Consider the following 12,129-nt stretch of genomic DNA (forward strand, 5'->3'; position numbering starts at 1 on the left):
TCGGAGCATTCTTTACATGATTTTATACGTTGTAATATCTGCTAGTGAGGCTATCTATTTTCCTAATTATTACGTTTTTTTACAATACATCAAAAATGCATTGTGAAACAGGCTTATATGCAATAATTATTTTACAAATGATTGTTGCGTAGTTCAAATAAAATAACATGTTGAAGGCTTCATTTAAAACCTTCCTATCATTGAATAGATGTGTCTTCTTGTCTTTGTTGAGTATCTTTGAGGGCGGCTTGCCCATAAACACCATTTCAGATATTATTTACTGTCTAAGTACGATCAGTATATATATTTTTGTTGATATATCAGATGTTCCCTCTTTTTATGTTGAGTTAAAACTGGGCACTGAGAACATAGTGGGAACCCCATAACAGGACGGGCCCTCAGGTATAATGGCAATACTGTAAAAAAAACCCAAGCTGATTGGAAATGCTGGGTGACTGTGTGTTGACTGCTTGGTCCCAGAGCGAAAAAAATAATTACATTTGCAATAAAAAATAGAGCATGTCTCAGAGCTCAGCGATGGCCCACAGGAGCGAGGCGAGGAGCCCGGCATTCCCCAGAGCATGAGCAGCCAGAGCCGTGTATCTGACGGCAGATTCCTGGAAGAAACATAAACACTTGTTCATGGAATGTTCACTTTAGTTAATGGTATGTGGTCAAAGGAAGCAAGGCGGACAAGAAAGACCTCGTTAGGTCAGGTAAGACCAGGGGCGCTGAATAATTTGTCCTTATAAGGGACCAAACTTCACATCGAATCTGGCAAATGACAAGAACAAACCGGAAGTCCATTCATTCCTATGGATAGTCGGATTCCGCATTTGAAAAGCGGTGCCGCACTGCGGTGCTGAATTTCCACGCCCAAGCGAGGCTCCGGGATGCGTTAAATTTTTTGAACTCATGCCACAAGTTTCGGTCTGAAAGTACGACCAGAATTGACGTTGGTCAAGATTTTTACTGGAACTGGGCTTAAAACTGAGTGAATAAGTTACAAATTTCAAAATAAGGAAATAGGTTGATGATAAAGTTGGATGTCACCATATTCACCATCAATAAATCTGGTGCCTGTATCCGACTGTCAGATGCAGAAACGCGTTCGGTGTGAAGCAAGCCTTATATTTCACAGGAGCTCTGTGGGCCAACAGCAAAATGGTACAGGCCTTTTTCTTTTTCTTTCTTTTTTACAATAAAGCAAGATTGAAATGTATCTCTGAAACATACTTGTACATAAAACATTACGTTCTCCACACAAACCAATTGTTAAAAAAAATTAACTTTTTTTTTTTTTTTTTTTTTAGTACTCGCATTTGTTTCCCCCCAAAGGCTGTGTCTGGCCCCCAAATGTTCTGGTGGCCAAAATTGGTCCGTGGACCCCACTTTATGACTAAGCTTCCAAAAAAGAAGACCCTCACCCAGCGACTGGGCACGGATGCGTCGGTCAGGATCCCATGCTCGTCGCCAGACACCGTGGCTACTGGAGGACAAGGACAAAGTGCAATTTAAAACACCGATGGAGAAGCACATGAATGCCGGCAACAGATATGTGCAGATATTTCACGGTAAAAAGCCGAATTGTCTTCAAGTCAATTTAGTTTGTTGATTATTATTTATGGTTATTTTGAGGAAGTGTAGCATGCCATACGTTTCCTCATGTATTTTGACGCGGAGAGGAGCAGCCGGAACACCGTCACCCACACCACGTATCCCAGCAGAACAAACTGGGCCGTCGGCAGCGGGAGGTGCAGCGAGGACTGCCGCACCCCCAGGAACATGGCCGCCACTGCGAACAGGGAACAGTAAGTGATGTCACCAGAAACAGCCGGAAACTGGAAATCACATATTTGTTCACGTGACCAAATGCCAAAATAGAAACACTTACGTAATATTGGAACAAATATCATTCAATATGTGTAAGTGCTACTGCATAAACTTTAAATGACGAGTTCTATTATTTTCCAATGTTTCATCTGTCTATTTTCTTGTTATATTAGTACAGACCTGCCATGACTTCCGCGATGGTACCCATTCCGAAGTGGGTCCAGTTGAAGATAAACCTCCTGGACAGAAATACAGAAAGGAGCAGATACCGCATTCGATTTTCTAACATGTGAGTTTATCATTTGAGATTTTTTTTTTAAATTTTGTTTATTCAAACGTGTGTGTTTTCTACCTGTGTGAGTCAGGTGACGGCCTAAGTGTGGCCATGATCGGCTGAATGAGGGCCAAAGCCAGAACACAGCAGCCAAGGTAGGGATGGACACCTGCTTTCTACACACACAGACACACAGACACAGACACAGACACACACACACACACACACACACACACACACACACACACACACACACACACACACACACACACACACACACACACACACACACACACACACACACACACACACACACACATTTGAAGGGTGGTTGCTAATTAGTCCTTCAACCCCCCCTGCTGGTCATGAATCAGTATTTCATCAAAACGTCAACATTGAACTGTCATAGCGCTGGTCTATTTTTAGCGCGTGTATAAGAGGTAGATCAAGTGTGTACATCTGCTTTGGGGGGGAGTTGAATATTCTTGTCAACTTTACACACAATTGTTATACAAGTTACAAATTTCCCAAAAGTTTTTCCATCAACGACTATCATGCGAATAGTCCAAAGGAAGAAAGAGAGAGTGGTGTGTGTGTGTGTGTGTGTGTGTGTGTGTGTGTGTGTGTGTGTGTGTGTGTGTGTGTGTGTGCGTGCGCGCGTGTGCACGTGCGCGTGTGTGTGTGTGCACCTTGCTCCAGCCCCGTCTGTAGATGAAGGGGAGGCAGAAAGCCGAAGCTGTCAGTCCCACCGTCAGCAGCATCAGGCCTCGATGAACCTACACACACACACACACACACACACACACACACACACGCATGCATGTACACCAACATTGTCGTTATAAGCTGTATCAACACGTGCCGTTCACACGTTTCAATGTGTGATGCACAATGTGTGAAACACAGCACTCACCTGGAACCAGACTTTCTTCCCGAACAGAGTTTGGTTGGGCCAGGCGGGTTTGTAGAACCTGGCGATGAAGGTCCCCAAACTGCCTGTCAGCATCCAAGCAACCATCATGAGCGATCCTGAGGAAGGAGGAGGGATCAGGGCAGTTGGTAGGCCTGCCTCAGTGGTAGTAGTATCAGTGAAGCAGGAAAGGAGCCTGGTGTTTGGGTTCGGGCATCCTGGCTTTGCACTTTCTGGTCCCTTCATCAGTTTGAGTTGTAAACATGCCCTTGTTCACCCTCAGGTAAGTGCGCTTTGGCTCAAATCCACACGGACTCCAAAAGCCAATTTGCAGCCAAACGTGAATCCCTCCCTGACGAGGTGGTTCTGTGAGCTCCGCTGCGACATTAAATCTCTGACGTGTGTGTTGCAGGGGAATACACGTAAAATACACTATGTTATGAAACGTGGTAATTTAACAAAGCGAAATCCCTCCAGTAAGTGGACCTTGGAAAATATTTAAAAAGTCAATACTTAGATTTCCGAGCGTTACAACTGTGAAACCTTCACCATGTTAATATCGCCTGTGGCCATGAGTGGTAAAAGCATATTTATATGATATTTTCCTCGACATTGTTTTTGACAGTGCTTTTAACTGGTTTGGAGAATGTCCATCGAGCGAAAGCCAAACGGTGTACGGCTCTTTTCTGAGTCTGTTGAATTGTGGAAGGATGGATTTCCGTGTTTAATCACTCACATTCTTTTATTTATGTTGGAAACAATGCTATCGTTCACGAAGACGTGACACGGCTTAGTATAACTATATAATAATTAGCTGCTTGGCTGAACCCACCGTGGAACTTCAGGATGAGGGGTCCCCTGGAGCCTCTCAGGACCTCCGGGGCTCCAGCGATGACTTTCCTGTGGGTGGAGATCAACGGCTGTCGAGTGTGTTTCCATATATTACCTGGAGCGGAGCAGAAAGAGTCGGAGAGATTATGGTCTCTCTCTCTGTCTTGCTCTCTCGCGCTCTGCAATAAGTCCTTGTATGAAAGATTCACCGGATATATTGCAGATATGAGAGGGTATAGGAGACAAAGGAGAAGATTTAAGAGACTGTCTATGGGGACAGAGACCAACACAGGTACATACGTGTGATGGTGAGAGATGGTAAGACAGTTCTTTAAAAAAATAAAAATAAACAAACTAAACAGAGCAGCAGACGTAGAGATGTTCTACACGTGTTGCTTAGAGTCTCCGAAAGGTAAAGCGTCGCATATCAAAGCCGACGAAAATAAAGTGGAGATTCACCTGTAATTTACCTGGATTTGCATAAATACTGCATAACAACAACCAGTAAATGCAACTATAAAAACAGCATCGATACAAAAAGCAAAAAGCAGAGGAATGCCATGTCGTCATGGACACAGGAAACCACTTCCTTCGCATGCTGCAACTGGAAAAAGGCCATAAACACTTTCTAAATACTCTTAATCAATAAAAGCAACACCTGTTCCTCGGTCTCAGCATATTCCGTTGATCCTGTCCTTGTCATTAAAGTTACCGAGGTTTGTGGCTACCGGATACACGCACACACACACGCCCGCACATGCACAAACACACACACACACACACACACACACACACAAACACATGTACATCAACATACCGAAGTCACAACAAAGTGTTGATAATTTTGTTTACCCCCAATAAAAGAAAGATAAAAAATATATCCTGTGGCATCTTCTCTGCCAAGAACACACACGCACACACACACAAACACACACACACACACACACACACACACACACACACACACACACACACACACACACACACACACACACACACACACATGCAGTCAGTGCATGCAGTGGAGGATATATAATTGATATAATATCCTCAAACGGTCTAATCATAGCTCACAAGAACAGACAAACAAACAAAGACGACAAGAAGTAAACACGCAAACAAAGTGTACACACAGCCCTTGTTTGGCTGCCGTAGATTCCTGTCGAGACCATGTTGACACGGACACTTCTCCACACAAAACTGTTCCAGTTAAATGATCGAGCAAACACTGGATGGAGGAAAACCTGTCACTGTGATTGTACCACAAGTCACATTAGTGTCAAACTAACCAACATCAGATTCACTGCTGTTCATAGAGCTCTTCAAAATGAAGATATTAAGTGCTCCACACAGAACACAATAATAATAATAGTAAAAGAAAAAAAATAAATATATATATATATATATATATATATTTATATATATATATATATATAATAACAATAGTAATATACAATTATATATATAATTGACATAATATATACATATACATATATATACATATACATAATATATACATAATATATAATTATATACATAATTGCCTATTCCATATGCATAAGCATATTCCCTCTATCTATTCCATTTTATTTCATTTTATTTTATTGTGTTTTATTTTATTCTATATATTTTTATTTTATTCTATAAGTATTAGACTTACTGTATTACGTTTTAGGAGTCAGTTAGTTGGTCTTTGAGAAATAATTGTTTTCCTAGGACACATCACCGGGTGCGTTGCATTACATTTCACTGCATATATGTATGAAAGTATGTATATGTATGTGACAAATAAACCTCTTGAATCTTGAATAATAATTATAATTATAATTATAATAATTATAATAATTAAAAAATCATAAATAAAAAATCATAATTAAAAAACAATAATAACAATAAATAAATAAATAAATACATAATAATAATAATAATAATAATAATACACATAATACACATAATACACATAATAATAATAAGAATAAAAATATATTATAATAATAACAATAATAATATATAAAAAAAAAAATAATAATAATAATAAAAGATGAGTTATATGATAACTGAATATGAAGGGAAAATCAGTGAATGATCAGAATGGTAAAACAGTAAGAACTGAACTAAAAACCAGGGTGTTTGCAATGCTTTGCCTCACTGTCTCACCGTACTCGGCGTGGCCATCGGCCAGGAACAGGAAGTACTCCTGGTCTAGATCATAACGGCCATGACTCTGGACCTTCATTGCTCTGCTGAACTTGCATTGGATGACCCCGTCCGCTACTCGCCACGAGACCCGGGACAGACTCTCCTGGCAAGTTGAGGTTAATAACAGTCAATATCAGGAATTCCTAATCGTTATGAAATGTAATAACTTGTCTGAGATGAAGGATCAGCAGAAAAAAAAAAACATTCATCCTCATGACTCAATTTGGGAGCAGAGTGGATCTGAACTTCAGTCTGATTTCCTGGTTATACAGTGAAATTACTGCAGCACATGTGGCACAATAATCAGTTGAAGGCATTATACTGTAAGTCACTACAGTACATATGACAAGAAGCCATTCAGTTTATTTATCTGCTTTCATATTTGCTATAAATTGCAGCATATACCAATATTTGCCTCTTCATGCACGTACAGATATTTAAAGGAAGAAAAGATAGAAAAAAGTCAATATGTTTGATCATGATTCATTATATTTTGCTTTTATCTAAAAGAAAAATGACAATATATTGGCATTGTATTGCAAAATATACTGTATATGTGGAGATTTCAGATCTTTTTTTATACATTATATTACATTATATTTTTCAATATATGTGTGATATATGTTGATATATGTCCATCCCGTAATAGATTACACATACAAACATTACAGTGCAAAGTGCAGCATAAGAGTATGAATTCAAGTGTATTGAGGGAGCGAGTCGCTATGAGGACCTATGAGGGAAATTCAAAGTTCCGAATGGGGTCTGTTATTGCAACAGGGTGACCGAGGCTTCACCAAGGTCCCAGAAATTTCTTGGTTTAGTGTTTAAGAATATTTCAGTTTCCTCTCACTCACCGGCGACGCAGAGTCAAAACAGACAAACTAATTGTAACATGGAACTGCCAGAGGCAGTATTAATCAAATCAATCCCCCAAAATTGTGTAACTCATCAAAGCCTGTCTTTGAAGCCCCTACAGCACAAGTTTGGACTCTTACCTGCGACAGGTCTTCGGGGTGTGTTCGTCCTGAAACGAAGGCAGAAGTCACTGACACTCCATCGCCGTCCTTAATGCACATGTACACATCATCATCCCCCTATAGAGCATCCGCATAAACACACAAAAAAAAATCAAATCAAATTGCTAGCAGTTAATTATCACTATTCGCAATTTAAATGTCGGTGTTCATACATTTACATAATTGTGTTGTGGGATGTTTGTATGTTACAAATACAAGAAACCAATGAACGTCTTGGAGGTGTATACTAGACAGAGTGACTATGTTACCATCCATGTGTCCCATGACAGAGCGAAAGCCACGTATCCCTCTGACGGACCACTCAGCTCAAACACCACCGACTGCAGTGGATAAAGATTCAAGATTCAAGAGGTTTATTCGTCACAGACACATACATACTTCCATACATATATGCAGTGAAATGTCAATACAACGCACCCGGTGACTATGCACAATATGTTCTAGACTGAACACAATAGCTACCTAATTTCTACTTGACTTACTAACTGAAACTAACTAATTCCTAAACGCAATGCAGTAAGTAAAAAGAATAAAATAAAATGAAATAAAATAAAATAACTCAAAAGTAATACAGAGTGGGGCTACAAAACAGAACTAAATGGAATAGGGTTATGGTAAAAAAAACAAAACAAAACAAAAAAAACAACAACAACCACAAACTTTAAACGATTAAATCCAAAACCCCCCCTCAAACTGACATCCCATATCTGCATGTTATGGTGCGGGTTTTTGAATAAAATATAATAATAATAAAATAATAAAACTTTATTTGTATAGCACATTTCATACAAGGATTGCAGCGCAAAGTGCTTCACATCAGTAGTTTAAAAACAATAGGCAAGTGACAAGTGCAGTTATTATGGAAGACAGTTAGAAATATAAAAAGTATAAAGACAATAAAAACAATAAGAGCAATAATCAACATCGTATCCAATCCTGGTGTTCTGGTAGGTTACTTTGAGTTATCATAATGTAGTTGCACAACAGACATGAACATACTAATTTATCGTACTAGATCCTAGTGTTCTAATAGGTTACTTTTGGTTCATGACCTGGTTTCATACATACACAAACATATTAATTTGCATCATATCAGAGCCTAGTGCTTTGATGGGTTATTTCATTTACCATGATTTTCATTACACAACATACAGGGGGAGTCAGGGGAGAAAGAATAATGATTAAGAAAATAAATGTAAAGTTTAGTACTATTAAAAGTATTAAAAGTGCACATCGGAGTGTCAGATCATAGTGCAAGGATGGGGTAGTTAGTGAAATGCTTTGGTGAAGAGATATGTTTTAAGCTGCCTTTTGAATATATCCAATGTGTTTGCTTCTCTGATATTTGTGGGTAGTGTATTCCATAGTTTTGGGGCGTATTTAACAAAGGCTGTATCGTTTGGTTCGGTGGATGTGTACAGTTGTGTGTCGTCTGCATAGCTATGGAAGTCTACATTGTATTTTCCAATGATGTCACCAAGTGGTAGCATATAGAGAGAGAAAAGCAGGGGGCCCAGGCAGCTCCCTTGTGCAACTCCGTAACAGCTTTCGTATTTCTCTGATACAGTGCTTCCCAGACTAACGTAGAACTTCCTCCCGCTGATATATGTCTTGAGCCAATTTAAGACACACCCGGAGAAACCAATATGTTTTTCAAGTCGATTTATTAGGATGTCGTGGTCAATGGTATCAAAGGCCGCACTAAGATCTAAAAGGATGAGGACAGACACTTTATTTGCATCCGAGTTTGTTCTGAGATCGCTGATTAATTTTGTAAGGGCAGTTTCAGTACTGTGATGTCTTCTGAAACCCGACTGAAAGTTTTCTAATATGTTATTTTCATTTAGAAATGAGTTTAATTGGATTGAGACTATATTTTCTAGTACTTTGCTAATGAATGGAAGATTTGATATTGGCCTATAATTTGCTAGTGTGTTGTAGTCCAGGTTAGGTTTCTTTAGTTTAGGCTTTACTACGGCTGTTTTGAAGCTGTCTGGGAAGACACCAGTTGTAAGGGATGTGTTTATGATGTCCAGCACCGGGCTTGAGATATTATCAAATACTTGCTTGAAGAAGGTTGTGGGTATGGGATCGACATCTGATGTGGTTGATTGGCTTTGAGTGACTGTTTTGCGTAGTTCACCCATTGTGACGCAAGTGAACTTACTCATGGTTATATTGCAGGGCCTGTCAGTATCTGTAACAGCTCCACTGCCAGTGATATTAGCTCTGATCGAAATTATCTTGTTCTTGAAGAACTGAGCCAGTTCTTCGCATTTATCGGTTGATGATAGTGGGGGGGCGGGGACAGTGTTTAGTAGCTGATCGATAGTGGTGAAGAGAACTCTGGAGTTTCCAGCATTGTTTGTAATGATATTAGAGAAGTATGTTTTTCTGGCTAGGCGAATGGTCCTGTTATAGTTAGTTAGTGCATTTTTGTAGATCTCGTGATGAATGGTGGATTTTGTTTTCTCCATTTTCTCTCTGCTGCGCGGCATGTTCTTTTTCCTTCACTGACATTTTTCATTTTCAGCCATGGGGATGTTTTGTCTGACAACTTCTTTATTTTGGTTTTCAGTGGGGCTACCGAATCTAACACAGATGATAGGGCGTCATTGTCCACCATTTCATTAAGGGAGCATTCCTGATTTGGCTTATATAGACTGATTTATTCTGTGAAGTTTTCTACAGCTTTGTCATCTAGATAACTTTTTTGGGTTCGGAGTTGGTTTGTTGGGTGATATGAACAAATTCCTCCCCAATATGGAGACAGAGGGGCGTTCAAGAGGAAGAGGAATCATTGAGACAGTCATTCAAGAGTAAGTCAAAAAGTTGACTTCAGGGACGGCACCCAGGAAAGTGTTCCATTGGGATCCAAACCATTTGATCCAGTTCCTCTGTGCGCATGGACAGGAAGAAGCATTCTGGATCAACTTCCGGGTCACAGTTGGGAGGATCCAGCAGGCAGGACTTTGACTGGCCACACTCCACTGAGCTGAACTGGAGGAGCAGAGGTGGCAGGGGTTTTACACAGAGCAGCCCTTACCTGGCAAGGTGAGGGGCTGAGTCATGTTGTTCTGTGCTGTGACGTTGCTCTTTGTTACTGTTGCTCTGTGTTAGTGTTGTTGCTCTGTGCTGTGATGTTGCTCTGTGCTGTGATGTTGCTGTGTGCTGTGATGTTTCTCTTCCTTACTGTTGTTGCGTTCTGTTACCGTTGTTGCTCTTTGTAAGTGTTGTGATGTTGCTGTGTGCTGGGATGTTGCTCTGTGCTGGGATGTTGCTCTGTGTTGGGATGTTGCTCTGTGCTGTGATGTTGTTCTGTGCTGGGATGTTGCTCTGTGCTGTGATGTTGCTCTGTGCTGTGGGGCTGCTTTGTGTAAGTGATGTTGCTCTTTACACAACATAAGATGGATGCACACTCACTTGTACACAAGCATCAAGCAAGTTTGATCCGCACTACGGAACTTATTCATCTGCTACCGTTATTTGATTGTTAATTACTCCCAATTTGTAACTCTAGTCTTTGTTGATATTAAACTGGTTGGAGTGTATATAATCTTTATAAAACCTACAGGTCCGGGCAGGACAGAATGTGTAGTCGTCTGATCTGTAGACGCCGTAGTTGTAGACTGAGGCGGGAGGGGCGTGACACCGTGCTGATAGATGATTGGTCCAGGCAACTTTACCCAAAATTTGTCGTAGTGAGCCACTACTGTGGCACTGAAAAAAAAAAATATAGAAACCACTTTGACACACAAATTCACTATAGTATACATGTATAAACATTACTTAACAGTATCGAAAATTATGTCTGTCTTACAAGAACTGAACCACACTTGGGGAGTCTGTTGGCGCGTTCCAAATAACCACAACCTCCGTCTGTCTGGCATCACTGGTGTGGCTTACTGCCGAACCCTGGATGGGAGAATACACACACAGAGAGATACGCACTTCTATTTGTGTGTGTGTGTGTGTGTGTGTGTGTGTGTGTGTGTGTGTGTGTGTGTGTGTGTGTGTGTGTGTGCGCGTGTGTGCATGTGCGTGTGTGTGTACCTTTAGGTCATGGCAGGTGAGCAGCTGTGTCCTGAGGGTGTTGGTCAGAGTGAAGGACCCGATGGCGGATGCGGAGCTGGGATTGGCTGCATCCCGAACTTCAAGCAGGAAGCCCTCGAAATACGTCGCTCCAGATAGGGTGACTGGAAAAGGCATGGGCACACGTTTCAAAAGGAGATAATCAAAATCAATATTATTTATTTTGTTGTAATTCTGTCATTATATAATTTTTCAACTGTTTTTTGATGGAGCCAATCTCCGACTCCACCCAGACCAATCAAAACAACACGTCCAAGTCCCGAGTCATAAATATCTAGAAATTATATCTATGATTCCCAGTTTTTCAATTGGACTTCTGTACCACACTTTTTCCTGCTGGATTTTATTACACCTATGCATAATAATTTACAGATGTCCCCTACATGAACTACACCAAATACATATGACGTATGTAGAACCAGCTGTACTTAGAGTATACTCTGTACCCTAGAGTTTCCGTTTATTAATTCTAATAACACAAAATGAGAAGGGGAAGGCGATAAAGAAGGTAGACTGTGGCCCGGAGGAAACAAACTCGGATTACGGAATGGAAAACCTGAAAACACCCAATCATTAGATAATAGGACCGGTGTGAAAAGTTTTGGCTTTATCAGTTATGGATCCCTAGTGAGTGCGGGTGTGCCAGTCCACCCCGGATCAGCTCTGCTGTGGTTAACTACTTTCAGGTGTTGGTTACCTTGGATACCGTCTCCGGGGCTGAACTTGGTGGCGTTGGCTTCTACCCGGTAGGGGCTGTGGCTGGTGCTGCCTTGGGAATTGTGCTGCGGCTTCATGCTGCCACAGGCTTTTGTCACCTTGCCGTTGGCATAGCAACCAGCCGGCACCCAGTAACACACGGAGAGCAGGAGGAGACAACAGAGGCAGACGGCAGACATCTACACAAAGACAATAACGGTAGAAAATAATCCCAATTCTACCAATTCGCCAGG

The 12,129-nt window shown here is 40.8% G+C and overlaps 1 protein-coding gene across 1 annotated transcript; it reads right to left on the reverse strand.

Annotated features, from left to right (window-relative positions):
• Positions 1-524: 524 nt before the first annotated feature.
• LOC307237728 (putative ferric-chelate reductase 1) lies at positions 525-12,075 on the reverse strand (the record flags this gene model as incomplete). The annotated part of the gene is made up of 16 exons (XM_080010491.1): positions 525-617; positions 1,428-1,489; positions 1,658-1,795; positions 2,014-2,072; positions 2,186-2,283; positions 2,797-2,883; positions 3,021-3,136; positions 3,850-3,963; positions 6,006-6,150; positions 7,046-7,144; positions 7,336-7,407; positions 9,968-10,087; positions 10,660-10,807; positions 10,908-11,002; positions 11,141-11,283; positions 11,877-12,075. 16 exons carry the CDS (start codon positions 12,073-12,075, stop codon positions 525-527), a joined length of 1,788 nt encoding a protein of 595 aa, XP_079866617.1.
• Positions 12,076-12,129: the final 54 nt, after the last annotated feature.

Source organism: Zeus faber, assembly GCF_960531495.2.
Source record: "Zeus faber genome assembly, chromosome: 12".
Taxonomy (NCBI): domain Eukaryota; kingdom Metazoa; phylum Chordata; class Actinopteri; order Zeiformes; family Zeidae; genus Zeus; species Zeus faber.